General features: G+C 60.5%; 1 protein-coding gene across 1 annotated transcript; it reads left to right on the top strand.

Annotated features, from left to right (window-relative positions):
• The first annotated feature begins 1,386 nt into the window (after positions 1–1,386).
• PFKL (phosphofructokinase, liver type) lies at positions 1,387–25,302 on the top strand. Its single transcript, XM_063076495.1, has 22 exons — positions 1,387–1,542; positions 6,789–6,862; positions 9,816–9,893; positions 10,757–10,946; positions 11,423–11,588; positions 12,070–12,114; positions 12,318–12,426; positions 13,736–13,831; positions 14,841–14,933; positions 16,847–16,972; positions 17,736–17,800; positions 18,402–18,465; positions 19,653–19,799; positions 20,045–20,115; positions 20,758–20,845; positions 21,202–21,354; positions 22,390–22,554; positions 22,834–22,895; positions 23,129–23,240; positions 24,023–24,122; positions 24,214–24,319; positions 24,725–25,302. The coding sequence occupies exons 1-22, from the start codon at positions 1,458–1,460 to the stop codon at positions 24,870–24,872; spliced, it is 2,343 nt and encodes a 780-aa protein (XP_062932565.1). The 5' UTR covers positions 1,387–1,457; the 3' UTR covers positions 24,873–25,302.
• Positions 25,303–25,573: the final 271 nt, after the last annotated feature.

Below are 25,573 nucleotides of genomic sequence, written 5' to 3'. Positions count from 1 at the left end.
GTGGTTTTCTGGGTTATTTTGTTTTTTATATTAGCCTTCGTAATGGATTAGAGGTGATATCTCATTGTAGCTAAACTATACATTTTTAAGAATACATGCAGGCACACACATATATACACTCATGATAAAACTATAAGAAAAGCAAGAAAATAATGACCAAAAATGTCAGCACAGAGGTCACCTCTGGGGGAAACAACAGATGTCTTGTCAATGCTCTTTAACGTGTGCTTCTGCGAGTACACATTCTTTGGTGTGTTTTCTCTCATTTCACAATTAAGCAGAGTAGTCTGTATTCACAGCCACCATTTCCTGGACCCACGTCCCTCTCCTCACCAATCCTACTCCTCCACTCTGAATATTTCACACAGTAGACTCTTTTTGTGTAAATGTTCTTATTAGGATATAGCATATGCAGAGAAAAACACACGAATTATAGGTGATGGGCTTGCTGAGTTTCCATAAAGTAAACACATCTCTGTAATCATCACTGGGGTGGCTTCCCCACCCCATCCAAAACTCCTAGTGGGTGTCTGGGCCTGTCCAATGGCCGCCCAGATCAGGGGCTCCTGCAGGCAGTGCCTTTCCTCAGAGCCCTAGATTTGGCTGGTGGCCGCCTCTCCCTCCACCTTCCAGGCTCCCCCAGGGCAGGGCCCTGTCTGTCCTGCCCCTGAGGCTGGACCTCCACTCCCGCCCCACCCACTGCCCATCCAAGGTAGAGGCCACTCTCCTGACCACAAGTTCCCTGCCCCCACTTTTGGTGGGCAAAAGTTTTCCAAGGGTCTGAGAAAGCACTGAAGTCAGGTGGAAACAAATGCACTCCTGTCGGTCTTCCTTGGCATTCCATTCTGCAACTGCAACTGCACCTGCCAGCGTGGTCCGCCAGCCATGAGGGGAGGGAGGGGCCTCCGGCAAACAACAAACTTCTTGAGACACAAAATTAAAATAGAGCAGGTGCATAATTACAAATGAACCAGGGCATCAGCGTTTGGCAGAGGACTGCGTGTGCGCGGCCACGCCTGCTCCGGTCTTCGCTGAAGCCCCGCTATGACAGGCGAAGTCCCCTGAAACTACTTGGAAGGTGTTGCTGCTGGTTTTCTTTAACAGTGCCTGGCTATCATGAAATGGACCCTCAATAAACGCGGAGCGTTTGTTAATTGAACAGGTTTGGAAACTTAAGGGGAAAAGATGGCCAGGATGGGCCAAAGTGGCAGATTCCCCACTAGCCGGGAGGTCGGCGGGGTGGTTCTGCCGCGCGCCAGCCCCCCTGCGGCCATCGGGTCCCTGCACCCCGTCAGTCAAACGTGGCGCTGAGGCGGGCGCGGGGCGGGATCTGGGGGCGGGTGCGGGGCGGGGCGCTCTGGCGCGAACGGCGAGGGGCGGGGACCCGGCGACAGCGGCCGCGGCACGCACAGTGGCGGCGGGAGAGCGAGCGCGGGCCCTGGGTCTCGGCCGCCGCCATGGCCACCGTGGACCTGGAGAAGCTGCGGATGTCGGGGGCCGGCAAGGCCATCGGCGTGCTCACCAGCGGTGGCGACGCGCAAGGTGGGCGGGGGCTGGGGCCTGTGTCTGGGCGGATCCGGGGAGAGGGGGAGTCTGCCTGTCCCCGCGCCCCTCTGGGTGCGCGCGCCACCCCTCGCCCTGGGACCTGGGGACGCGGAGTCAGCCCGTTCTCCTGCTCCGGCCCTGCGCCTCCGGGTCCCCGCGCCCAGACTCCACCCCGACGCGCCCCGGTCGCCTGCCTACGTGCGGCGCGCCACGGCCTCGCGCGCCCCGCCCTCGCGCGCCCGGCCCGGGGAGTGTGTCTGCGCCCGCCTGGCGGTGGCCCAGGGACATGGCGCGGACGGTGGGCGCGGGACTGGCTCTCCTCGCGCCACTTCCTTGGTGACTTGTGTCAGGAGCCACGTTTCCCGGAGGCCACGCTGGGCGCAGGTCTCCGAGATAACCCTGAGCAGGTCCCCGAGGGCCCGTTGGGTCTTCCTGGTTCTGAAGCGATGGGGACCCCGTGCTTCCCCCAGCCACCTCCAGGGCCGGCTCAGATGCGCTACACCCCTCCCCTCTCTTCCCCTACCCCCTCCTCTCTTCCTCCAGCCTGCCTGCTTCCCGGACTCTGTGTGGGGGCGATTCTTACCCTGGGACAGCTCCTCCAACCTCCCCCGCCCCGTCCCTCCTTGTCTCCTTTTGTTTTGGCCTAGGACCGGAACGGGGGGGAGGGGGGGAGGGTTGTTGTAAGGGGGCTTTGGGATTTTTCTTTGGCAAAGTCCTGTTCTCACCAGCCTAGTACAGGACAGTCCCCAGGTAGTGGTCACCTGCCCAGGGTCCTACAGCCTAGGTCTGGCAGAGCTGGGTGGGTTCTTGGCCTGGGGTCCATCCTTCCTGCAGCTCCCCTTCTGGTGGCCTGGTCCTGTCCTGACTGCAGGTCTTGCAGTGTCTCTGGCCTGGGATAGCCAGGGTGGCACCTGTGGAGCTCAGCCTCAGGGGGACGCCACCCCTGTAACCCTCAGGAGGAGGGAGGAGGGGCCTTGAGGAGACCAGAAAGCATGTGGGGACTGAGAAGGGGCTGAGGCAGCACCCTCAGGCTGTGCAGCAAGCCTGGTCTGTTTCCTTCTAGAGAATTCAGAAAGTAATTCAGAAAGCACAGACACACACTTCTCTCGCCCACCAGAAGCAGCGGGAGAGGGAGGAAAATGGCTTTTCCCAGGACACAAGCCCAGGAAGGCAGAATGCCAGCCTGCAGAGGGGATCTCCTTCAAATTCAGTAGAGCCCGGTGGGCCTGGCCTGTAGTGGCAGCCACCGTGCCCTTACGCACATCCATGGCGAGAGAGAGAGAGAGAGAGAGAGAGAGAGAGAGCGAGCTTGCTGCTTGTTGCTGGGCAACATAGCTTCTCGGAGCATGGCCTGGTGGGCGGGGGTCAGACTGGGCGACGAGGCTGGTGGGAATGGAGGGTGAACTTGGACAAGTATGATCCCATGATATCAGACTCTGGGAGAGGCCTGGGATCTGGACGACTGACACGTCCAGGGAGGGCTGAACCCACTGTGCCCACTAGAGAGGCCTCTGGAGCCCAGAATCACCTCCTTGGTGAGGCCGCTGGAGCCCAGAATCCCACTTACACAGAGGTCTCCACCTCAACTTGCTTGTCTGCAGATGGAGGCAGCAGCATTGAGGGTTTGGGAAGGTTGAGTGGCCTGCATGTAGGTAGGTGTGCAGAGGTCCTGTGGGTGACATGTCCCTGTCTCCCTCCCCTCCACCTGCACAGACTAAACAGAGAAAGAGGGCCTCTGCTGGGATGGATGAAGGGCCAGGGGCATCCAGGGTGACAGACAGTGGTTTTGGATGCTGGTGGAAGGTCTGGAGATGGGAGGTCCCTCCTGGACCAGGCGAGGGTGCTGCAAGTGTGGGCAAGTAGGCCGGGTGGGGGCAGAGCTTGTCTGAGCTGGGGGTCCCCCTGGCCGACTGGGCTCTGGTGCCTCGCACGGAGTGGGGAGCACCTCCTGGACATGCCTTCCCGAGCCCCCGGCAGCTCTGGCTTCTCTTGTGTGTGCACTGTCCAACTTGTAGACGTGAGAACTGATGTTTTTTTGGTTGGGACTGATGTGGAAACAGTTGTCATTGGATGACGGGGAGGAGCTGGCACTCTGAGCAGAACTGGAGCATTTTCTGTTTGGACATTCTGGAAAACAGTCCACGTACTGCTCCCCAGGCCAGCACCGCTCCTGTGAGCCTACTTCAGGCAGTGGGTACTCTGTCTGCCTTCGGGGGCCCCCCACTGCCTTACAAAAAAGGCTGGCCAGGCCTGGGAAACAGGCAGGCTCCACGTGTGCCCTGCCATGTGCTTTTCTGGGTCAGTGTTGGGCTGACAGCAAGCAGGAGAAGGGGAGCCCAGAAGCGCCCTCCCTCCCAGATGCTGAAGTGTGCATTTGCTGGAATGTGTGAAAACCAACCAACCTCACGGGGTGAGGGCGGCCTGGGTCTCCAGACCCCAGGTCCTGGTTGGGCTGGCATTGACCAGCTCTGTGACTTGACCCAAGCACCTTCCTGGGGCCTGTTCCTCCTTCTGTAAAAAGGGGGTGGGGAAGATAGGCATCTGCAGCTTCCTTCCAGCCAGCTCTGGGTCTCTCCACGGCATTGGGGGAACGCAATTTTTTAAGGATATGTATCTTATCAGAGGAATCTGTGCATAAGGAACTGGAAGACTTAGAACAAAAAACAGCCTGGCCCAGTCTGCCTTTTTCCACCCCGATCTCACCAGATCTCACCGGGCCTCCCTCCCTGTCCCTAAGTAACACCTGGCGGATGCTGCCTGTGTGGGTTCATTCCTGTTACTGCAGGTGAGGATTTAGCTCCCTGCTCCCCATAGGGTGGTGTTGTGTTTGGGTGAGCTGGCCCCATGCTGAATCGTTAGCTGATAACTAAATGTTGCCGTTGCTGAGCCTGGCATCATCTCATGGTTACTACTTTCTTGTACAGCATTTTGTTTCTCTGGGATCTAATCTTGATAAAAGGTCACTTTAGGAGCAAAGAGCCAGCCACAGACATCAATGTGGCTGCATCTGTTTCCAAGAACAGAATGCCTTTGGGACAGTCCGAGCTCTGCTTGCCCTTCTGCCCTGGGGGGGCGGTGACTGCTGCCCCGGGCTTATTTTGAGGAAGAAAGCAGATTAGAGGGCAGTTCCCATGAGATTTTCAAGGAAACCCGCCCCTTCAGGTTGGGGTGTGCATGGCTGCAGCACAGTCCCATTCTAAAACCAAATTTTCACATCACGTGGCGCAGTCACTTTGTTCTTCTCCCGGAGGGCTGACACAAAGCTTGGTTTGGCTGCTTTATTGTGTCTGGGTGTTGTTTCAGAGTAGGTTTTGTTTTGCAGAGTGTCCTGAGGTATTTGGGAGCCAAGGGCAGACTGTAACCCGGGCCCCTTTGCTGTCCCTAGGGGCTCTCGGAAAGCTGTCCAGGCTGGTTGGTGAGCTGGCTGTGATGCCAGGGTGGCCTGCCCAGCAGCACACGGACTCCACCAGGGGTTACCAGAGACTGTGGGCCTGGGTCCCAGCCACTGCCCCCCTTCTGCCTTCTCTTCTGACCCAGCCCGGAGCTGCTTCCTCCATCCACCTTCCAGAGGCAGCTTGGACCTCTGCCTCTACCCGGGTGGGCAGGGTGGGGAAGGGACCTGTGTGAGCTGGGGCAGGCGAGGGATGGAGGGAAGCTTTGCTGCTTTCGGGCTCTGGCAGAGCTGATCTGCCTCGCTGTCCCCCACTCCAAGGGCAGGGGAGGGAGGCCTGCAGCCCACAAGCACAGCCTTGGCCCCCTGACCTCGGACAGCAGGACGCTTGAGCTCTTCAGACTGCTGCTCGCGGTGTCTGGGTGCATTCGAGGGAGGATATGCCCACTCCCTAACTTCAGCCTTGGCAACCCCACTTCCATCTGTTTTGGGGGGTTGAGATGTTCATGGTTTCTTTAGAAAAGGGAGTTTGCTTGCTAAAATCAAGTGTGTAAGCTGTGAGTGTAGACAGCTCCAGGTCCCTGCTGGCCCCTGTGCCCCTCCTCTGGGAGCCCCTGGCACTGGCTGTCTGTTGGGTTTGGCTTCAGCCTCCAGGTTGGGGTGCCCGGCTGCCAGGTGAGGAGGGGCCGCTTGCTGTGCCCAGGAGGGGCCTAGTGAATCAAGGCCCTGCCCTTACCCACTGGGGCTCTAACAGGTCCCTTACCCTCCCTCTGGGACCTCGGTTTCTTGTCTATAACATGGGGATTGTGGCAAATGCCCCATCTGCAGTGGGGGAGCCCCGTGCGGGGGGCTGGTGTGAGGGGAAGGCTCTGCCCTGCTGAGCTGTTCTTCAAGGCTCGGGGGTGTCGTTGCAGACCTGCTCACTCCTGTGGGCCCCCAGTCCAATTTGGAGACCCCAACCGGGGACTCTCATGTAATCAGGGTGAGAGCAAACACAGGTCTGTGATCTGGCCTCCAGACCCATCTCAGAGCATGGACCCTTGGCCTTCTCTCTCCCCCTCTGAGGATGCGGGGTGGTCTCGCTGGCCCCGTCTGCACTGAAACATCTGCCTCTTTTGGGATGCTTTTTGTGACCTGGGCTGCGAAGAAGGTTTGAAGCGAATGGCCATAAGCATTTCCTGTGTGCAGCCTCTTCCCCGCTCCTGGCAAGAATCCTTTTCAGGAATCCTGCTCTGCAGAGTAGCTGCTGGGAGCCCGGGGCTAGGGGGCACAGAAGAGGAAGTGACCCGCCCAAGCCTGCTGGCACTAGCGTCTCCTCAGGCAGAGGGCAGGAGCTAGTGGCTCCAGCTGCCCTGCCTGAAGCCCTGGAGGCAGGGCTGTCCTCTGGGTGCTTGCGCAGTGCTGGGACAGGGAGCGTGTGGCCCCAAGGTGTTCTCGGAGTGGCCTTCCATGCCCCGTGTCCTGGGATGCAGTTCTGGCAGAGGACGAGGGTAGGTGTGGAAGGCTCTGCTGGTCCTTGTGGTTAGGTCCTGGCCCCTGGGCCTGCGCGGGTTGGGGCTCCCATGACTGAGCCCGGGTGTTAGGGCTCATAAGCTGGGGGAGCACGTTGTGGAATGAGCCAAATGCATTCTGGAACATCGCACACTCCTGGTCTCACTCTCCGGGTGGAGATTTTCCTAGTTTAACTCTGAGGGCACCTTATTTCCCGACGCTCAGAAGGTGAGACCTGGAACCTGCCAAGGTTCACCCCCAGGCTTGACCAGTGCCCCAGGGCTGGTCCTTGCATTTTTTGGCCCGGTGCTCTCTGGGATGGAGAGACCGGCCTGATAGGTTTTGCCCTGTTCCCTTGTAGGCATGAATGCTGCTGTCAGGGCTGTGACACGCATGGGCATTTACGTGGGAGCCAAAGTCTTCCTCATCTATGAGGTAGGTAAGGCCAGTGTGGCAGCATCCATGCGTGCGCCTGTGGGGAACATGGGCTTGTCTGCCAGGCAGGCCGAGGTCTGCTCTACACGGATCACTCCAGAGCCTTTATGTGGCCTCTGCTTGGGGGTGTACATGGTCAGGGGAGTGTGGGAGGGGAAGCTGGAGACCTGCTGTGGCTTGGGGCCTGCTGCCCAGAGAACCAGCCAGGCCAGAGGTTCAGAGGCTGCCTGGGGGACTGGGCGGGGAGGGGGCGGCGGCAGAGAGGAGTGAGGGATGGGGAGGAGGAGGGAGACCTGGCCTTGTCCTCCCACAGCCATCAGTGGTCATTGTTCAGTCCGGGGAAGGAAGGGCACAGGGAGGCTGGCCAGGATGTGGTCAGTGGAGAAGGCCGGGCCCCTCCCACCACATCCCTGCCTGGAGTCCGGCCTGTACTGTCCTATAGAGCGGCTGCAGTCACCCCGCTCTGAGGCATCTGAGCTGGACCGCTGTCCTCCTTTGACCCCAGGCCTCCTGCACTCTTACCACCCAAACTGTGAATTCCCCAAGCCACAGCAGCAGGCAGTCTCCGGGCCGCAGAGCGCACTGACTGCGGTGGGCTGCCTCACTCCATCCCTGGTCCAGCCCAGCAGGTTACAGGTCTGCGGAACTCTCTTGTGTTGCTTGTGGTTTTCTGGTGGTGTTTTGTTACTTTGTTTTCACTTTTTACATAAAATGAAGCAAACCCTAAGGCTCTGCTCTCTCCCACTGCTCAGCGCCTTGGCTGTCCCTGTCCCTTTGCCCCAGGTTAACGGGTACACACCCATCCCTGGGCTCTGCAGGGATGTCTGAATGAGTGAGCAAGTGAGTGAGTGGGCAGCAGGCTCCTCCCACCCTACGACTAGGCTTAGGTGGGGCTGGGACCCTGCAAATCCCAAAGCTAGATTTAGGAAGCAGTTCCCAGAGTCCCAAGGAGCCCAGCAGACATGGCCGTTCCCTGAGGACAAGGGACCTCCAGGCAGGGAGGGGTGGGTCATAGTCTCCTCTCTGAGGCTGTACACCTGTGACAAGGTGTGCCCTCGCCTCGATCCTGTGTTTCTTCTAAGTGGGGATACCGATTCTTTCTTCCTGGAGCTGTCAGGACACAAAAGCTAATGCGGGCAGAAATGCTTCACAGTCCCAGACATGGGCCGCTTTACTCACCCAGGAACCCGAACTGGACCTGTGGGCTCAGAGCTCGACACAGGGAGCTGCTGAGAGCTGTGAAGTGTTGGAGTGCTCCGGCCCGGCCCCTGAACAGACGGGGCCTGGTCTGCAGTTGGGGCCAGAGAGAGGGGAGAGTGGGGGAGGGGAGAGAATGGAAAGGAGGGATGGGAGGGGTGGGAGAGTGGGAAGGGGAGGGGAGAAAAGGGAGAGGGGCAGCGGACAGGAGAGGTCGACTGGGCCTGGGAGAAGAGACACAAAGCGGGTGGAGGTATGCAAAGACATTCTAGAAGGTTCCAAGGGTAAGAAGGAGCTATGTTTGTGAGACTTTGATTCCAGCAGATGCGCTTCATGGGGTCTCTGGGGACTGCTCCTCTGCACAGTGGGGCAGGGGCCAGGGTGGCGCCTGAGCACTAGGCTCTGTGCCCGACCCTGGGTTTTTGCAGACAGGTCTACATGTTTCATAGCCGCTTGTTCAGTCAGTGCTGTGGGTTTTCAAATCATTTTTTTCTGCATAGCTGGGGGGGGTTGGTATGACCAGAGTGGGGTGGGACTGGACTGGCCTGAGCTGGAGAAGGTAGCTCTGTGGTACCTCAGACTGGGGTGCCTCAGTCCTCCTGTGGCCCCTGAGGACTTTCTCCTGCTTTGGGCTCCTGCAGGGGCACCTGCCCCGCTCACACCTCCTGGGATGGGCTGTGGGGCGGGCATGGGAGGCTTTGTGTCAGTGCTGGGCTGCAAACGTGCCACTTCCTGAGCGGAGACCCTCGCTGCGCCCTGCAGCATGTGTCACCTTAGCCCCCAGGGTGGGAGCGCTCACCCTTCCTACCCCTGGGCCTCAGCACCTGGCTGGGGTGGAGGCCAGGGAGGAGCAGAGCTCAGAGCTGAGCTGGAGTCTGCCCAGGCCGGAGGGATGGCTCTCCCACAGCCTCACTGTGGGACTGGGAGCAGGCCGGGGGGCTTCTCTCATAAACAACAAAGAACAGAATAGGCCATGCAGTAGGGGAAGGGGCACTTGGCACAGAGGCTGTCCAAGTGGCCAGAGGCAGGTGTCATCAGGGAGATACTCGTGGGAATGCCTATGAGGGGCTGCCCACTGCCACCAGGAGGAAAGATCAGCCTGCCCAGGGCTGTGGGCATGCGGAGCTCAGGACCCCCTCATGTCACTGATGCGTGAGGAGCCTGGCACATGCCCCTGGGGGCACTGTGGAGCAGGGGCGAGGCTGCTCCTACCCACTGGACTCCAGAGTCCACTATTGGGTGTGGACCCGCCTGCTCGCCATGTGCGCACGTCCTTGCAGGGAGGCCTGTGTGTTCTTAGCAGCCTGATTTCTAATCTCCCCAAACTGGGACCCTCCCAAGTGTCTGTCAGCAGTGCGGCAGATGGTCAGCTGGGGGTGTTCATACCACAGCCTGTCACACGCCACGGGCAGCAAGGATTCAACTGCAGCGGCACCTGGAGAAGGCTCAGGGACTTGGGGCAAGCAGCCAACATAGAGGCCTTCTGTGATGTCATTCCCACCAGGTTCAAAGCAGTGGACCTAATCTGCGCCATCAGGAGGCACCATAGCGTGTTCCCCTGGGGGGTCCTGCGTGCTGTCTTGTGCCCGATCCAGGTGCAGTGACATGGGCTCAGCCTGGGAACACTCCCCAGATGGGCTGCTGTGCCTCATCACCCCAGGACCTGCTGGAGTTTGGCCTTGTCTGAAGTCCCTGCTCCGATGGTGGGGCAGTCGGCTCTGGGACCTCCCTGCTCATACCTGCCCTCTGCTTTCAGGGCTACGAGGGCCTTGTGGAAGGAGGTGAGAACATCAAGCAGGCCAACTGGCTCAGCGTCTCCAACATCATCCAGCTGGTGAGGCCTGCGGCCATATACCCCTTCCTGCCCTGGGAGTGTGTGAGCATGCATGTGCACACTCAGACACACGCAGACACAGACACACACGCACACAGATATACACCCTGTCCTTCAAGGGCTCAGCTCCAGGCTGCCGAGAGGTTGTGTGATTGTGGGGTCATGGGGTCACGGGGGTTAAGGGTGCCACTGGGAGTCCTGGCGGGTCTAGGCCCAAGTCGTGGTGATCTGGACCGGGATGCTGTGGGGTGGAGACAGAGAGGCTGCTGCTCTGCTCTAGGGGTCCCAAGATGGCACAGACCCAGGCTGGTGGGTCTCAGGAGCAGCGGGGGGTGGGGAGGATGGGGCTGCCCTCACCCCAGAGCGCACTAGCCTGGATGGGTAGAAGCTGACAAGCAGGGGCTGTGTGAGCTCCAGGTGGAGCCGCAGAAGACTCCTTCCCCTCAGGGCCCTGTCCAGCTCCCTGCCTTGGTGCCTGTGTGGGGTGTGTGCACAAGCGTGCATGGGATGTGTGTATGTGCTTGCGTGTGAACGTGTGTGTGCACATCTACCAGTGCATGCGCATGTGTGCAGGTGCCTGGTGCTTTACAGTCTTCGGATCCTTCTCGCTCCATTCCCTTGCTGGAACTTTCCCAGCCCAGTGTGCAGATGACATCCATCTTCCTTGTCTTATATCCAAGGGAGAAAGGCCCAGGGAGGCGGGGATAGGCCTGGGTTTCTGGAGACACCTTGGATTTCTCCCTTTAATTCTACGGGGTTCACCAGTTCTGATGCTGCCAAGGACTATGGTCCCTCTGGTGTCCCCCAGGTCACCTTCTGCCGGGCTGTCATCCCATCTGGAGATTCTGGTCTGTTCCATGCAGGGCGGCACTGTCATCGGCAGCGCCCGCTGCAAGGCCTTCACCACGCGGGAGGGACGCCTGGCTGCGGCCTACAACCTGGTCCAGCGTGGCATCACCAACCTGTGCGTCATCGGTGGGGACGGCAGCCTCACAGGCGCCAACATCTTCCGCAGCGAGTGGGGCAGCCTGCTGGAGGAGCTGGTGAGGGAAGGTGGGTCAGCAGCGTGGGTGGCACGCGCAACTGGGTGGCAGTGGAAGTGGTGGATTCCAAGTGAGTCAGGTGTGGGTTACAGACTTAGTTAACACATTAAACATGGTTCAAATTTGGGCAACATAAGACACGACGTCCCGAGGTCGTTGCTCACAAAGTGACATCTTGGAGCTTCGTCAGTGCTGGGTCACTCATGTGGGAGACAGAGATGAGGCTGTGGCCACTCTCCGTGGGTCCCTCAAGGCCTCTCTGTTGGGGTGAAGAGTCTACACTGGCACCAGCGGTTCTGCCACCTGCTGTGGGGACCTGGGGGGAGGAGGCTGAGCCTGGGGTGCTGGGGGCCCTACCCGGGTTGCACACTGAGTGGATGGGAGGGGAGAGGGAGGGGGAACATGGTCTCTTGCCCTGTGCTGTGGCCGAGGGAGGTGGTTGGGGCCCAGGGGCCTTAGCTAGGCCCCCTGCTTCTCCTGGCCCAGGCAGGATCTCAGAGACCACGGCTCAAACGTACTCACACCTGAACATTGCCGGGCTGGTGGGCTCCATTGACAATGACTTCTGTGGCACGGACATGACCATCGGCACGGACTCTGCCCTGCACCGCATCATGGAGGTCATCGACGCTATCACCACCACCGCCCAGAGGTAAGCCAGGCCCTCACTCAGGGTCCCTGTCCTCCCTGTGGTGGTGAGGCTGGCCTCATGGGGACGGCCACTCTGCAGGGGAACGACTTCCTCCTCAGCCTTTAGGACAGCTGCCCTAAGCCCCCTTCTTGGGGGGGATGTATGGAGGTCAGTGATGGGTCACAGGGGTTAGTCCCTCCTGCCAGGTTGTGAGGGGTCTTTGCAGTGCAGCCTGGCTCTGTCAGGTGCTGCCCACCTGGGATGGTGGCCAGGCCTGGGCTCAGCAACTGGCCCTCAACCTTAGAGCAGAAGTTGGGAGCTCGGGGTGTCCTTTAGCCAGTGACATGCCTCTGGGCTAGAGGAGAAGGGCAGCTGTCCTTTGCCTGCACCCCATCCTCTCTGTCACTCAGGCACGCCCCACAGAGCTGGGGCCACTGGGTTGGCAGGGCCCTGTGGCTGCTGAGGCCCAGCACTGACGCTTGTGCCCGTTCCGTTTCCACAGCCACCAGAGGACATTTGTGCTGGAGGTGATGGGGCGGCACTGCGGGTGAGGAGGGCCTGTCCTGGTCAGCTGGGGGTGGGTGGGGGAAGCGGCTGGGGACAGCGGTGGTGGGCGCGGCACCTCGCAGGGTGCCTGGCATGTAGCAGGTGCTCCTTGCGGGTGTGAGATCCTGGGGCTGGAGGCAGGGGAGGGAGAAGGTGCAGCCTGGAGGGGGTGTCCTGAGCAGCCAGGCCCCCTTGCTCCTTTAGGTACCTGGCGCTGGTGTCAGCACTGGCCTCGGGAGCCGACTGGCTGTTCATCCCTGAGGCGCCCCCTGAGGACGGCTGGGAGAACTTCATGTGTGAGAGGCTGGGTGAGGTGAGTGGACGAGGGTCCCTGCTGCAGCCGCGTGGTGGCACTGAGAGGTGGCTACCCTCGGGGACCCCGGAGAGCATCTCAGGGATTCTGAGGCTGTGGCTGATTCATCATGGCTCACGGGCTTGACAGCAGCTGGGGGTGTCCCCTGGGGCAGTACCCAGTGAGAAGTGGGGGGCTGCGGTGCTGACCGCATGGACGCACCCTCAGTCCTGCCCCTGGTTGGCAGAAGTGGACAGGGCCACTCAGGCCACCTCCTGGGCTCAGCTTCCTGTGGTCAGTGCGGGAACAAGAGAAGCTGCCTCCTGGGAGCTGACTGCTGAGCCGGGCTGGCGGGAGGGTGAGTGGCCGGGACATGGAGCAGTGACCCAGCAGGAGGGCAGCCCCTTCCAAACCCAGAGGGCAGGGCTCACGGTGGGGAGGGCGCTGGGCCCTCACCCACCAGGGGAAGGGTTTGTGCTTCAAGGGTTTGGGGCCCTGGTGGTGGGTTAAATTGGGGAGATAAGTGGTCAAAAGTGCCTGTGGCTACAGAGCAGACAGTGGGTCCTGGAGGCAGGAGAGGCCGCGACCCCATCTCAGGGGAGATGAGCAGGGGGTGCCAGGTATAGGGGTTCCCGGAATACAGCTCTCTGGGTCCCTTGGGATGGAGTTGGGGGCTGTGGCATAGAACGAGCTGACACTCTGCCCTGCAGACCCCTGAGACCACCCAACTAGGACAGGTTGGCCCCTCATCCAGGCCACCGAGTCCACTCCTGCCATCCTGTGCCCAGGCCCAAGGTTGCAGGGTGAGCCCCACAGGTCCTAGCGGCTCTGGTTCTGATCCTCTGGTTTCTGGGGTCCCAGGAGGCCTGTGTTCTTAGATTCTGTGGCCAATCTGAGGCAGGCAGAGTGTCCCCGTCCCCATGTGAAGGTGGCTTCACTCCCATCTGCTGCCGGACACTTGCTCTCCCTCCCTGTGGTGGTGCAGCCTGCCCACAGTAGCAGGAGGGACCGCAGGTCATGACTTGGCTTCTGGAACCTTCCCAATGAGGCCAAGGGGCAAGGTACAGGCCTCATGTCCGAGGCCTGCGGGCCAAGAGCTCTCCCCAGTCCCTCTTGTCCCCTGCCCCCAGGAGGGTAGGCTCAGCTCCTCCCCATGCTCCTCCAAGCCTGGGTTCCTCCTACAGAGCGGGAGGAGGAGGGGCAATCTCATTCTTGCTTATGTGGGTTTGGGTGTGATGGCCTTGGCCCAGGTCCTGCACCCCAGGGACGGCTCCCAGCACCTGGTGGCAGTATCCTGGCAGCTGAGCCCTGGGATGTGTCTTTGACCCAGACTCGGAGCCGAGGGTCCCGTCTAAACATCATCATCATTGCCGAGGGTGCCATTGACCGCCATGGGAAGCCCATCTCATCCAGCTACGTGAAGGACGTATGTGTGTTGACCTGCGGGTGGGGTGGGGCCAGGTCACAGGTGGCACTCCTGTGTCTCAGTCCCCGAGGGCTCCTGCTCAGGACCCCAAGCCTGGTCCTTGCAGAGGTGGCTGGTCTTGGGCTGGCCTTGTCCTGGCTGGAATGGGCACTGGAGGGGGCTTTCTCATCTCAGATGATAGCTCGGTGTGGATGGAGCTGCTAGGGTCTCCCAGAAGCCCCGACTCAGGCTGAACCTGGGCACTGCCTGCTCTGTGTCAGGAGCCTTACCCTCTGAATACAGTGTTCATTCAGAATGTGTTTTCTGCAGGACCAGGCCCACCCTATCCTAAAATCTACCCAGGCCCCCAACACCCTCCCAGTGACAGGGCCCAGCCCCTCAGTGACAGTGCACCCACCGTCCTTTGCTGGATTTGCAGCTGAACAGCTTGGACTGTGAGGAAGTCCTTCCTCCCTGTGACCTCTATCCACCCTGCTGCCATCTGCCCCCAAGCCCTGGGTTCCCCCACCCTCCAGCAGGGAGCACAGCCTCAGGGCCTCCAAGCCCCCGGCCTTTGACCACCCATCCTGTGACCATGTCCCACCCTCTGCCAGGGCTGACCAATCTGTCAATTCCTCTGTCCACTGTGGCTCCAGAACCACAGGGGCCAGGTGGAGACTGACCAGAGGGGGCCAGAGACCATGTCTAGCAGCACTCAGGGCTGCAGGCCCCGGGGACAACCCCCTACACACTTACACACAGAAACAGCCCCTACACACATGCACACACACACACACACATACACACACACACACACACACACACACACAGAAACAGCCCCTACACACATGCACTCACACACACATATGGAACACCCCCTACACATGCACACACATGTACAAGGAAACCTCCCATATGCATTATGATGCTATGGGCAGCAGCCTGAGCTGCGCTTGGGACCCCTGAGGCAGGGCAGTGGATGTGTCTGGAGCCCGAGGACCCTTTCCTGACTCTCTCTCCCACTGAGCAGCTGGTGGTCCAGAGGCTGGGCTTCGACACCCGTGTGACTGTGCTGGGCCATGTGCAGAGAGGAGGGACCCCCTCGGCCTTTGACCGTGTCCTGGTAGGTGGGGTGTCACTCTGATCTGGGCGTGCATGTGTGTATGTTGGTGTGTGCGTGTGTATCAGCATTTGTGTGTGTGTTGGCGTGTGGATGTGCATGTGAGTGGGGAGCATGTGTGTGTTGGTGTGTGTGTGTGCATGGGGGTGAGCATTTCCTTGCTGTTTTCAGTCCTCGTGGATGAGACCAGGTCCTGGCCCCTCCATTTCTCTGTGGGTGCAGAGGACCTGGGGACTACTGGAGACCTGCCCCTGTACTGTGCCTCCTTGCAGCCTCCTCCCCTCCCCGTGTATTGGCAGTCAAGGCTACAGACCCTCCCGGTGGCTGGGGAGGTCCCTGGGTGACCAGAGGGCAAGGCCTGCGGGGCTCATTCTGTGGCTCAGGCCTCCCATAGTCGGCCGAGAGCTGTCTGGTTGTTCTGGGTTCTGAGTTTCCATCCTCGGTCCTCATTGTGGCTGAGTCTCACGTTGCCCTCTGCAAAAGGGAATTCTGTTGGAGCCAAATGGAGCCAGGTCTGGGTCCAAGAAGGCCCCATGGGTGGCCAAGTGCCTGCATGTGGGGGCTGGTTACCTCAGGGAGGCAGGACTTGCCCTGCTTGAGAACAGATGATGCCGTGGCTGTCCCTGCAGTGTGGTGTAGCTGCTGTGCTGTCCTGAGCCTTCCCAGGAGACCCTTGTTGTGTGGTCTCTTCTGGCACTTGCCACAGAGCTGGACTGGGGTGCACTCTACAGCGGGGGACTCTGACACTCAGAGAGGGGCCTCGCTGATCTGGCCCGCCACCTGCTGAACCCTATGTGAGGCCTCAGGTGCACTCTGACAAACCTCTTGAGGGGTCTGGGACATCGGGGCCATGCTGGCCACCACCCAGCCTGGGTGGCAGAGACGCAGCTGCCAAGGGCCAGATGGGCCAAGATCCCCCACTTGCAGGCTAAAAGGCAGACTTGGCCAGTTTCACAGATGCTGGCAGAAGACACAAGACGCCTGGGTCAGAGATGAAGCGTGGTTTATTACCCACAGCCGCAGCCATCACCAGAGTGTCAGCATCTTTGTGCTGGTTCCCTGCGTCCACATTCCCACAGGTGGCATGAAGAGGGCCAGGTGACACTAGCCCACACGTGGGAACCTATGAGCCATCAGCCTGGCTGCTTAGCACCCCTGTGGAAGCTGTACTCACTCTTCTAGGATCATTCCCTGAACACATGTCCTGGGAAAGATGGTCCAGAACAGGAGCAGCAGGGGCCTCACTTGTGAGACTTGTGGAAACCCATGGAGACTGTGGAGAATTGTCCCTGGCATCTGTGGCCCAGCAGATGCACTGGCACGTCCAGAAGGCAGGGCACCCACCACCTTGGGGCATGGAACGGGACTAGGCGGCAGCAGTCTTGCTTCCTGGCATGCCTGTCTGTCCCCTTGGCTGCACCGGGACTTATGCTTGTGATTTGTCCTCAGTGAGGACAGTTCTTAGATGTTGTAACTGGAGCAGCCCGCCAGCCCATGCCCTTCATTGACACTTGCACCAGGAAAGCTGCGACACGAAGGAACTCCAAGCATAAAGAACCCTGGAAACCTGGCTCCAGCCCTCGCCTGCCGCTCTCAGCCCAAGTGACAGTGGGCAAGTCGCACCCCTGCAGCCCGTGTGCAGTGCGGTGCAGTGCATTGGCCAGGCCTTCCCAGCAAGCCTGGGGGCCTCAGGAGATGTGCTGGATGAGCTGTCCTGATTACTGGTTGTACTGTCACTGTCTCTTGCACTGCCAGTTGTAGAAGCTCCAGCCAACATGTGGGGGGCTCTGAACGCTGAGGTCTGTGCCTTTGCAGAATGACGCTGGGCACATGGTTCAGAGGGCAGAGGGGTGAACGTGTGTGTGTGTGGGTGGGGGTGGGCTGCACTGCTGAGCCATGCCTGCCGCCCCACACAGAGCAGCAAGATGGGCATGGAGGCCGTGATGGCGCTGCTGGAGGCCACGCCCGACACGCCAGCCTGCGTGGTCAGCCTCTCGGGGAACCAGTCAGTACGGCTGCCCCTCATGGAATGCGTGCAGGTGGTGAGTACCCAGCCCTCCCCACCTGTTTCCCTGCCACCCACCCGCATGTGTTACAGGGAGCAGAGGCTCCTACCATGGCTGGCCTGGGGGATCCCAGGGCTGCAGTCCTCCAGGCAGAGGAGGAAAGGGTGGGCCCATCCCCAGGTGGGACATGGGATGAGCCTCAGTACCTGAGATGGGTATTGGAGCTGCAGGGAGCTGGGGAGCCGAGGTGAACTGGCCTTGAAAACCAGGCAGGGCAGGGCAGGGCGTTTGGGGTTAGTATGGGAGGGATGAGGAGGTGGACAGAGCCCAGCCTTGGGCCAGGCTAGGGCAGGTGGTGGGGGATGCTGGCCCTGGCAAGCCCCGTAACTGGGGCAGAGCAGTGGGCTGCTGGGCTGGGGGATGGAGTGGCCTCCCTCCCCTTCCACTTCTGGAAGAACCTCTCGCTGTGACGTCCACGGGGCCTTGCTTTGGGCTTGGCTGGGCACTGGTTGTGAGCCTGGGGGCCGGATGGGCCTTGCCCTCCATTCCCAAGGTCCTGGCTGGGCTTCCACGGGTCTGAGGCCTTGTGAAGCCCAGGGGTACCTCTGTTGAGGGGGACCAGTGGGTAGGCCATGTAGGGCCTGCCCGGCCTCAGCCCTGAGAGCTGGCCTTGGCAATGACTGCTGTGCCCCGGACAGGAAACGTTGGCCAGGTCCCACTCCTGGGCCCGCTGGGTGGGGCTGTGGCTGCAGGCGTGGGCCTGGCTCCCTCCCAGCCTCTCTGGCTTTTCTTCTTCAAGACCAAGGAAGTACAGAAGGCCATGGATGAGAAGAGGTTTGAGGAGGCCATTCAGCTCCGTGGCAGGTGAGGCCTCGCACGCTGAGCCCTGTCGCTGGGCGGCTTCTGGTCTGCTCAGCCACTGTCAGGGGCCTCAGGGCCACGGCTCCCATGCGGGACGTGCAGACTCGTGGCCCGAGCCTCTGTTCAGAGCAGTCTGCAGCCGAGCGCAGTCTAAGGAGCTGGGGAGGAGGCGCGGTCACTGGGGGATGAGTAGGCAGGTGCGGGGTGGACATGAGTCGCTGGTGGGCGCTGGGTCCGAGCACGACGGGGGCGGGGTTGAGTCCGGATGACATGGTGGCCCAGTAGGGGCACCGGAAAGGTGTGTGCAGACGTTTGGGATTTGGTCCTTGGGCAGCATGGGTCCTCCCCTCCTGGGTTTGGGGACCTCGTTTCCCATTGCTGCGCCCCCACCTGCTGCCGACACTGCTGATGCCCTGCAGGCTTGTTGCCGCCACGCGCTTTGCTGTGCGGGGGCCACAGTCTTGTGTTCCGTGGGGGTCTTGCACCTTCCATCCAAGGTGCCCAGCTGGGTGCGTGGTGGCCGTGGGGAGCGGTGCTGTGTGGTGGGGTCTGTTCCTTGGGCTGCAGGGCTGGCTGCACACTGCATAATGGGCTTCCTTCCCAGGAGCTTCGAGAACAACTGGAACATCTACAAGCTCCTTGCCCACCAGAAGCTCTCCAAGGAGAAGGTGAGGGGTGGGAGCAGCCCTTGCTGCCAGGTCTGCTATCCACCATCTGCCTGGAGCTGTGGGCCCTTCCCTGCTGTCTGGCTCTGGGCTGTGCGCCAAGACAGTCAGGCTGGGCAGAGCTGGCTGGTGCTTATCAAACAGCTGAGGAATGAAGCCAGGCCCAGAGATTTAACTCGGGAGAGAAGGGAGCCAGTGTTTATGAAGTGTCCCCAAATTGCTGCAAACCTCAGGAAATGAGATCTTTCCAAATTAAGGATGATGAAAGGGCTTGTTTCTGAAATCCTGGGGATGAGGACAGGGTCCTATCAAGACAGTCAGGGACGGCGGGGTCCTGGCTCCAGGGCCTCTGAAGCCATGGCCATGGGGGTGGCTGACAGAGGCTGTGGGGCTGGTCGGGACAGTGAGGCTGGCCTGGGAGGTTCGTCATCCTCAGTGGTCAGCTAGTGAGTGTCCCTGTTTCTTCAACCTCCTGTTCATCCCCAGAAACAGCCAGGGGTGGGCAGCGCCCTCCGTGGTAGAACAATATGGTCTCCATGTCCCCTCCCAGAAACCAGCTAGGCTGTGATAGCCTTGGGCAGCTGGGCTGGCTTGTGGTATACCAGGACCCATGGGGCTACACTGCCTGGCAGAGCCCCCAGCCACGTGGCATCGGAGTGCACTGCTGTCAGCAAGGCGTGCTGTGCGTGCCAAACGCATGCCGGGTTCCAACGCCTGGGGTGGAAGCGAGGGTGGGATACGCCACTAGTAACTTCTTCCACAGTGATTCCACGCTCGAATAATACTATCTTGCATACATTGAGTTAAATTAACTACGATACCAAAGTTCATGTCACCATTCTTTGTACTTTCTTAATGTGGCTACTAGTAAACAGGACAGCATGGCCCTGCTCCTGCCCTGGCCTTGGGGATAGGGCAATTGCTGAAGGCCACGCAGCCCTGGCTTGAGCCCACGCACTGCAGCCTGCGAGCCCGGCTTGCACGCATCTCATCTGGTCTTTACCAGAATCTTCTGGAATTAGCAAGGCAGATATTGTTATCCCCACGACTTGACGTGGTGGGCAGTGTCCAGGCTGGCACGAGGACCTGGCCCCCTTTTCCAGAACCTGCTCTCTGGCTCACTTCCTGTCTGGGTCTGAGGGCCCCTCCCACCCCGTCTCATGCTTTTATTAATGCCTTTCTCTCTGAAGACCAACTTCTCCCTGGCCATCCTGAACGTGGGGGCCCCGGCAGCCGGCATGAACGCGGCCGTGCGCTCAGCAGTGCGGACCGGCATCTCCCATGGCCACACAGTGTACGTCGTGCATGATGGCTTCGAAGGCCTGGCCAAGGGTCAGGTGGGTGCGGCTGCGACCGAGGGCTGGGCTGGCGCCTGCAGAGGCTGAAGCTGGTTTGTCATTTGGCTTATAACCTCCCCGATTGCTCACCAACACAATCGGGGCCCTCTGGAGAGGGGTCGGCTGGTCCATGTAGCCGCACCCACCCAGCCTGTGGCATGATGGTTGGCTCAGGCCTGTCCCTACCTGAGAAGGCATTGGTAGGAGCCTCTGCTATTCCCCTGACACTGCTTTCCTTATGGCAGGTGCAAGAGGTGAGCTGGCACGATGTGGCCGGCTGGCTGGGGCGCGGTGGCTCCATGCTGGGGACCAAGAGGTGAGTGGTGGCTGCCAGGGCAATGGGCATTGGGAGAGTGCTGCCAGGGGAAACCAGCCCTGTGGCCCTGGGCTCAGACCCCACAGAGTGGGCCTCAGACCTTCTTGGTGGGGCTTTCTCACCTGTGGGCACCTGCACAGGAGATGGCTGCTCCCCCACCAGGTGGGGCCGGGGGTGGCGGTGTACGCGTGCCGCTACTCACTCGGCTGAGGACATGGCCGTGTCTGACAGCGTTCATGCCAGGGCTTGGGGGGCTTCTCATGGGCCTGAGGTGACCCTGTGTAGTACGTGTGGGTAGGGCCTGGTCACCCCATGTCACTACAGGGGAAGCTGCCCATTCTAAGCTGAGAGGCTGCAAGTTTTCTTCCTGCTGTCATGTGTCAAGAGAGGGAACCTTGGGCAGGAAGGGATAGCTGGGCCATACAGGGAGGCGAGGGCCTGCCCTGTCACCTGGCCGCCCACACATGGAGCCTCCGCATTTCTGTCTCTGCATGGGGGCCACACTGCTATGCTGAGGGGCATTTCAGTGACTGATTAATTGCTTAAGGGACAGCCAAAGCCTGCTTTTTCCTGCGCTCAGATACAATTTGGATGCATGTCCTTGGGTGATACATGTTCACGCTGACATATCTCTGACTGCAGGACGCTGCCCAAGGGCCACATGGAGTCCATCGTGGAAAACATTCGCACCTACAACATCCACGCCCTGCTGGTCATCGGCGGGTTTGAGGTGAGGGCTGCCTCCAGGGGACAAAGCTGGGCACAGGAGACCTGAGAGCTTTCCCTGTCAGCCTGGGGCCACTGAACCCCTCCTGAAAACCCAGGGGCCAGAAGTGTGAGCACAGGCCACTGGACTGATGCAGGGGCATGACGACCAGTGCTTTAAGTGTGGGGTTTGGCCTTGGAGAGTTTTATTGTCTTCTGAAGGCTTCAGAGGGGTCAAATCAATGCAAGGGTCAAATCAACCTGATGCTGGTGAGAAGGGAGAGGGGGAAGAAGGGGGACCCCGAGGGGGTGGAGCAGGTGTCGAGGTGGCCCAGCCTCAGGCCCAGCGGCAGGTCAGCTGGCTGCCCTGTCCCACCGCAGGCCTACGAGGGCGTGCTGCAGCTGGTGGAGGCGCGCGGGCGTTACGAGGAGCTCTGCATCGTCATGTGCGTCATCCCTGCCACCATCAGCAACAACGTGCCCGGCACTGACTTCAGCCTAGGCTCGGACACCGCCGTCAATGCCGCCATGGAGGTGCGGGTGGCGCCCGCGCGTATGGCGGGTGGCCCTCAGGAGAGCACGCAGGCGAGGGGTGGGCACGCTGCCCCGCAGCCCCTCACCGGGGCCAGGTGTAGTTTAAACTAGAAACCTTTGCGGGGATGGGGAGGGCGGTGTCCTGCTTCAATTCACAGCTCTCGATTTCTGGCAAAGCCGCACGTTTTGTATACATCCACTGGCTGTTTTGTTTCTTTTGGGGAATATCTTTTCCCAGCATTTGCCCGTTTTCCTACTGGCAAGGTGTGCTTTCCATCTTACCTCCAAGGGCGCTTTCCGTGTGTGGGCCAGTGGCCTGCGGCAGGTGTTGCCGACGCTTCTGCTATGTGCTCTATGTCTGTACCTAGATTTTAACCTCAGGGTTCAGATCCCAGTAACCTATTTATGTTGTTTTATTTCTCAGTTTTTTCTTTAATCTCAACGTCTCCTTTTCAAACTCTGGACTTCTCACAGAGTGTTATTAGTACCCGTTACATTGTCATCAGCATCTGTAGGCAGGTTGCTTTCACGTGCTGCCCACCTGGTCTTCACAAGGACCCGGCAGTGGCAGACTCATCTTTAACCACATTTTACAGACAAGAATGCTGAGTCTCAGTGCATGCCTGGCCCATCCCTGGGGATGCCCTGTTAACAGCACCCTTGGCCTCTGCCCACTAGATGCCAATGCCCCCTCTACCTCTTTGTGACAACCAAAAATGTCTCCAGGGTATTGTCCACTGTCTCTTGGGGGCAGAGCCACACCAGGTTGAGAGCCCCTGAGTCTGTGTGGCCCAGGTGGGAGGTGGGCCCACGCCTGGCCCTGCCCAGCTGCAGGAGGCGCTGCAGGTGCCCTGGATGCATGGGTACATGGGGGGCCACCTCCTCCTTAACCTTGGCATGTGACTGTCCTGGTCACCTCTGCTCCTCAGTCAATCCAAGACATGGTGGGGGGGATGCCTGCAGCATAGCAGCGTCCCGTGGCCCACCAGGGAGGGTGGGGACAGAGAGGCCACTGACTGCCCCCTCGTCCCCCAGAGCTGTGACCGCATCAAGCAGTCAGCCTCAGGGACCAAGCGCCGCGTGTTCATCGTGGAGACCATGGGGGGCTACTGCGGCTACCTGGCCACAGTGACCGGCATTGCCGTGGGTGCTGATGCTGCCTACGTCTTTGAGGACCCATTCAACATCCATGACTTAAAGGTGAGCCCAGCCCTGCCCCTTACTGCTGCAGATCTCCTGGTGGACCTGCTGGATGCCCTCCTGAGACACACACAGGGTGGGTGGCTCAGGGAGGGCCCCGGGCACAAGGACAGTGCCAAGCAGGCTGCGGGCCCTGTTGTAGTCTCAGGTGGGTGGCTGTCCTGCCTTGCCCTCTTTGCCCAGGGCTGTCCAGTTGTGCTGGCCCTGCTGTGGGTTAGTCTTGGATCCCTTCCTGCCTGCTGCCTTCTCCTGCTCACCTGTGTCCCTCCCTCCCTGCAGGCCAACGTGGAGCACATGACGGAGAAAATGATGACAGACATCCAGAGGGGCCTGGTGCTTCGGTGAGCTGCTGCCAGCCTGGGCCACAGCTGGGGCTCCCAGACCTTCAGAAGGGGCAGTGGCCACCAAAAGGCCGAGGGGGCCTGGGGAGGCTGCATGAGGCCAGGCTTTCCCGGGGGCTGCCACCCCAACCCCCAAGCCCAGTCGGTGGCCTGGCCCAGTGGGGACTCAGGATTTGCGGCAAGACCTGAGCCAGTTCCCATTTAACTCAGGCCCCTGCTGTTCCTCTTCCCAGAAACGAGAAGTGCCACGAACACTACACCACGGAGTTCCTGTATAACCTGTACTCATCGGAGGGGAAGGGCATTTTCGACTGTAGGACCAATGTCCTAGGCCACCTGCAGCAGGTGCAGGGTGGGGGCATCGATCCAGGAAGGGAGTCCGTGGGCCATGTTGGGGCTCTTGCGTGTTGGGAGCCCAGCCCCTGTCCCTGCCTTCACTCTGTACCTGGGGCCAGGGGTCCCAGGAGACATGGGTGCATACATGTGCCAGCACTTCACATGCATTCACGCCACGCCTTGGTCATCTGGCTGTTTGTCCCCACACATCCCGCTCCATGGTGTGGAGACGGGTCCCCATCTTGCTGAAGGCTCAACCCTGGGAAAGGGGGGCTGGCACCCAAACCCGGCACTTGGACCCAGGTCAAGCACCTTCCCCTCCCCCAGGCTGCCCAGTTTCCTGCATCCTCCTGTGGCCACCTCCACCCCTGCCAAGTCCCCTTGGCCTCATGGCCATGTGCCTGGGGTGTTTTGAGCCCAGGGAGTGGCAGGTAGGGTGGCTGGATGTTGAGGCCCATGGTGGGACCACCACCCGCCAGGTGCAGAGGCCCCTGGGGCCACCCCATCTGGAGCCCACTGCCGGCCTCTGGAGGTAGCTTCCAGGCTAGACTCCGAGGTGGAGAAAGGGGCTGGGGCCCTCCAGGCAGTGGGAACAGACTGGAAATATGTAGAGGGTGGAAGGACAGGGTTGAAGGCTCACCATCAGGTCATGACGTGGCCAAGTTGTGGCTCATGTGCCAGCACCAGAGCCCTGTCTGCATCCGGGCTGGGTGTCTTTCCTCCCACCCCCCTTTCCTGGCCCTGGGTGGCCACCACCAGCACCAGGAACAACTCCCCACTGCTGTTTCCAGGGAGGTGCTCCAACCCCCTTTGACCGGAACTATGGGACCAAGCTAGGGGTGAAGGCCATGCTCTGGATGTCGGAGAAGCTGCGGGCTGTCTATCGCAAGGGTAGGTGGTGAGGGCGGCCCCCAAACCATGCCCTCTGTTGGGGCTTGGGGTGCGGCCTGGCCTCAGGGGCTACCACGTGTCTGTGTCACAGGACGGGTGTTTGCCAATGCTCCAGACTCGGCCTGCGTGATCGGCCTGCAGAAGAAAGCTGTGGCCCTCAGCCCTGTCACTGAGCTCAAGAAAGACACTGACTTCGAGTAAGTTCCACCAAAGCCATGTGGAGAAGGGTGGACTGTCAGGGTGGTCAGACCTCCCCAAGGCAGGTGTGCCAGGCCTGGGTCCACTTGAACCCTGATCCCATGAAGGTGCCTCCGCCCCCACGCCTGGGGTCTCTGCCACGCTGTGGAGAGCAGGGATCACACCCGGGTCTTCTGACCCCAGTGTGGGGCAGTGTGCAGGGTGGGACCAGCAGCAGGGGAGCCAGGACTGGCAGGCTGGGGCTGATGGGCCTCACATCTGCACTGTGTTGGGCCCCTGATGGATGGGGACCTCAGGCATGTCCCAGACACCTCTGCTGGGCACAGCCAACATCAAGGTGTACAAAGGGAGGGGCATGTGGCCCAAGCAGCTGTGTGATCCCTAACACCCACCCCACCCTGTAGGCACCGCATGCCCCGGGAGCAGTGGTGGCTGAACCTGCGGCTGATGCTGAAGATGCTGGCACACTACCGCATCAGCATGGCTGACTACGTGTCCGGGGAGCTGGAGCACGTCACCCGCCGCACCCTGAGCATGGACAAGGGCTTCTGAGGCTGTATGTGCCTGCGCCCACCTCTCCTGGCCCCCCAACCCATGCCAGCTGCAGCTCCTGCCCCAAGGCCGGGGCTCAGATGGGGCTCGGGTCCCTCCCCAGCTGCCTGTGGGTCCTCCTCCAGGAGAATGGAGCACTCCAGGGTGATGTGGGGGCCTCGTTGCTCCCAGTTTCCAGCTCCTTCTTGCCTGGGGCTGCTGCTCCTTGGCCTCTGCATCCTGGGAGGCCCTCAGCCTCTCCCCTCCTGGGTGTGCACATCAGACTGCCCCTCACCCTCACCTGCCTGTGCCCAGGTCTCATGCAGAGAAAAGACATGCTCCTGCAGGGCCACTGTGACCTGCTCCTGCTTGCACCGCCCACCATGGCTGAGCAGCAGTTGTCACCCTTCCAAGAAATAAAAGCACCTGTGGATCTGTTGGCCTCTGGAAAGCATGCCTGCAGAACCTCTGGTGGGGAGGGGTGGCTGGACCATATGGCTGACCTGGTGGACAGTAGCCCTTGGGGTTGGGCTGGGCTGCACGTCCACGTGCCCTTGGAGACCATCACTCTCCAGGAGCAGCTGGAGAATGATCCTCTCCAGGGTTACCAGGGTGACCTGAGCCCCTCCCAGGCCTTGCAGAACTTCAGCCCTGCCCTGAAGGTCAGAAGGGGATGCAGCCTCTCACCTCAAGGTCTTGGGAGGGTTTCTAACCCTGGCTCC

This window comes from Cynocephalus volans, chromosome 1, assembly GCF_027409185.1.
Source record: "Cynocephalus volans isolate mCynVol1 chromosome 1, mCynVol1.pri, whole genome shotgun sequence".
Lineage (NCBI taxonomy): Eukaryota > Metazoa > Chordata > Mammalia > Dermoptera > Cynocephalidae > Cynocephalus > Cynocephalus volans.
The sequence above is the reverse complement of the archived record's forward strand: the minus strand, read 5'-3'. Positions and strand labels throughout refer to the sequence as shown.

Coding starts and splice junctions, on each gene's coding strand:
- PFKL (XM_063076495.1), top strand. CDS start 1,458: ATGGCCACCGTGGACCTGGAGAAGCTGCGGATGTCGGGGGCCGGCAAG. Junction 13,832..14,840: donor CATCCAGCTACGTGAAGGAC/GTATGTGTGTTG, acceptor CCCACTGAGCAG/CTGGTGGTCCAGAGGCTGGG. Junction 16,973..17,735: donor TCATGGAATGCGTGCAGGTG/GTGAGTACCCAG, acceptor TTCTTCTTCAAG/ACCAAGGAAGTACAGAAGGC.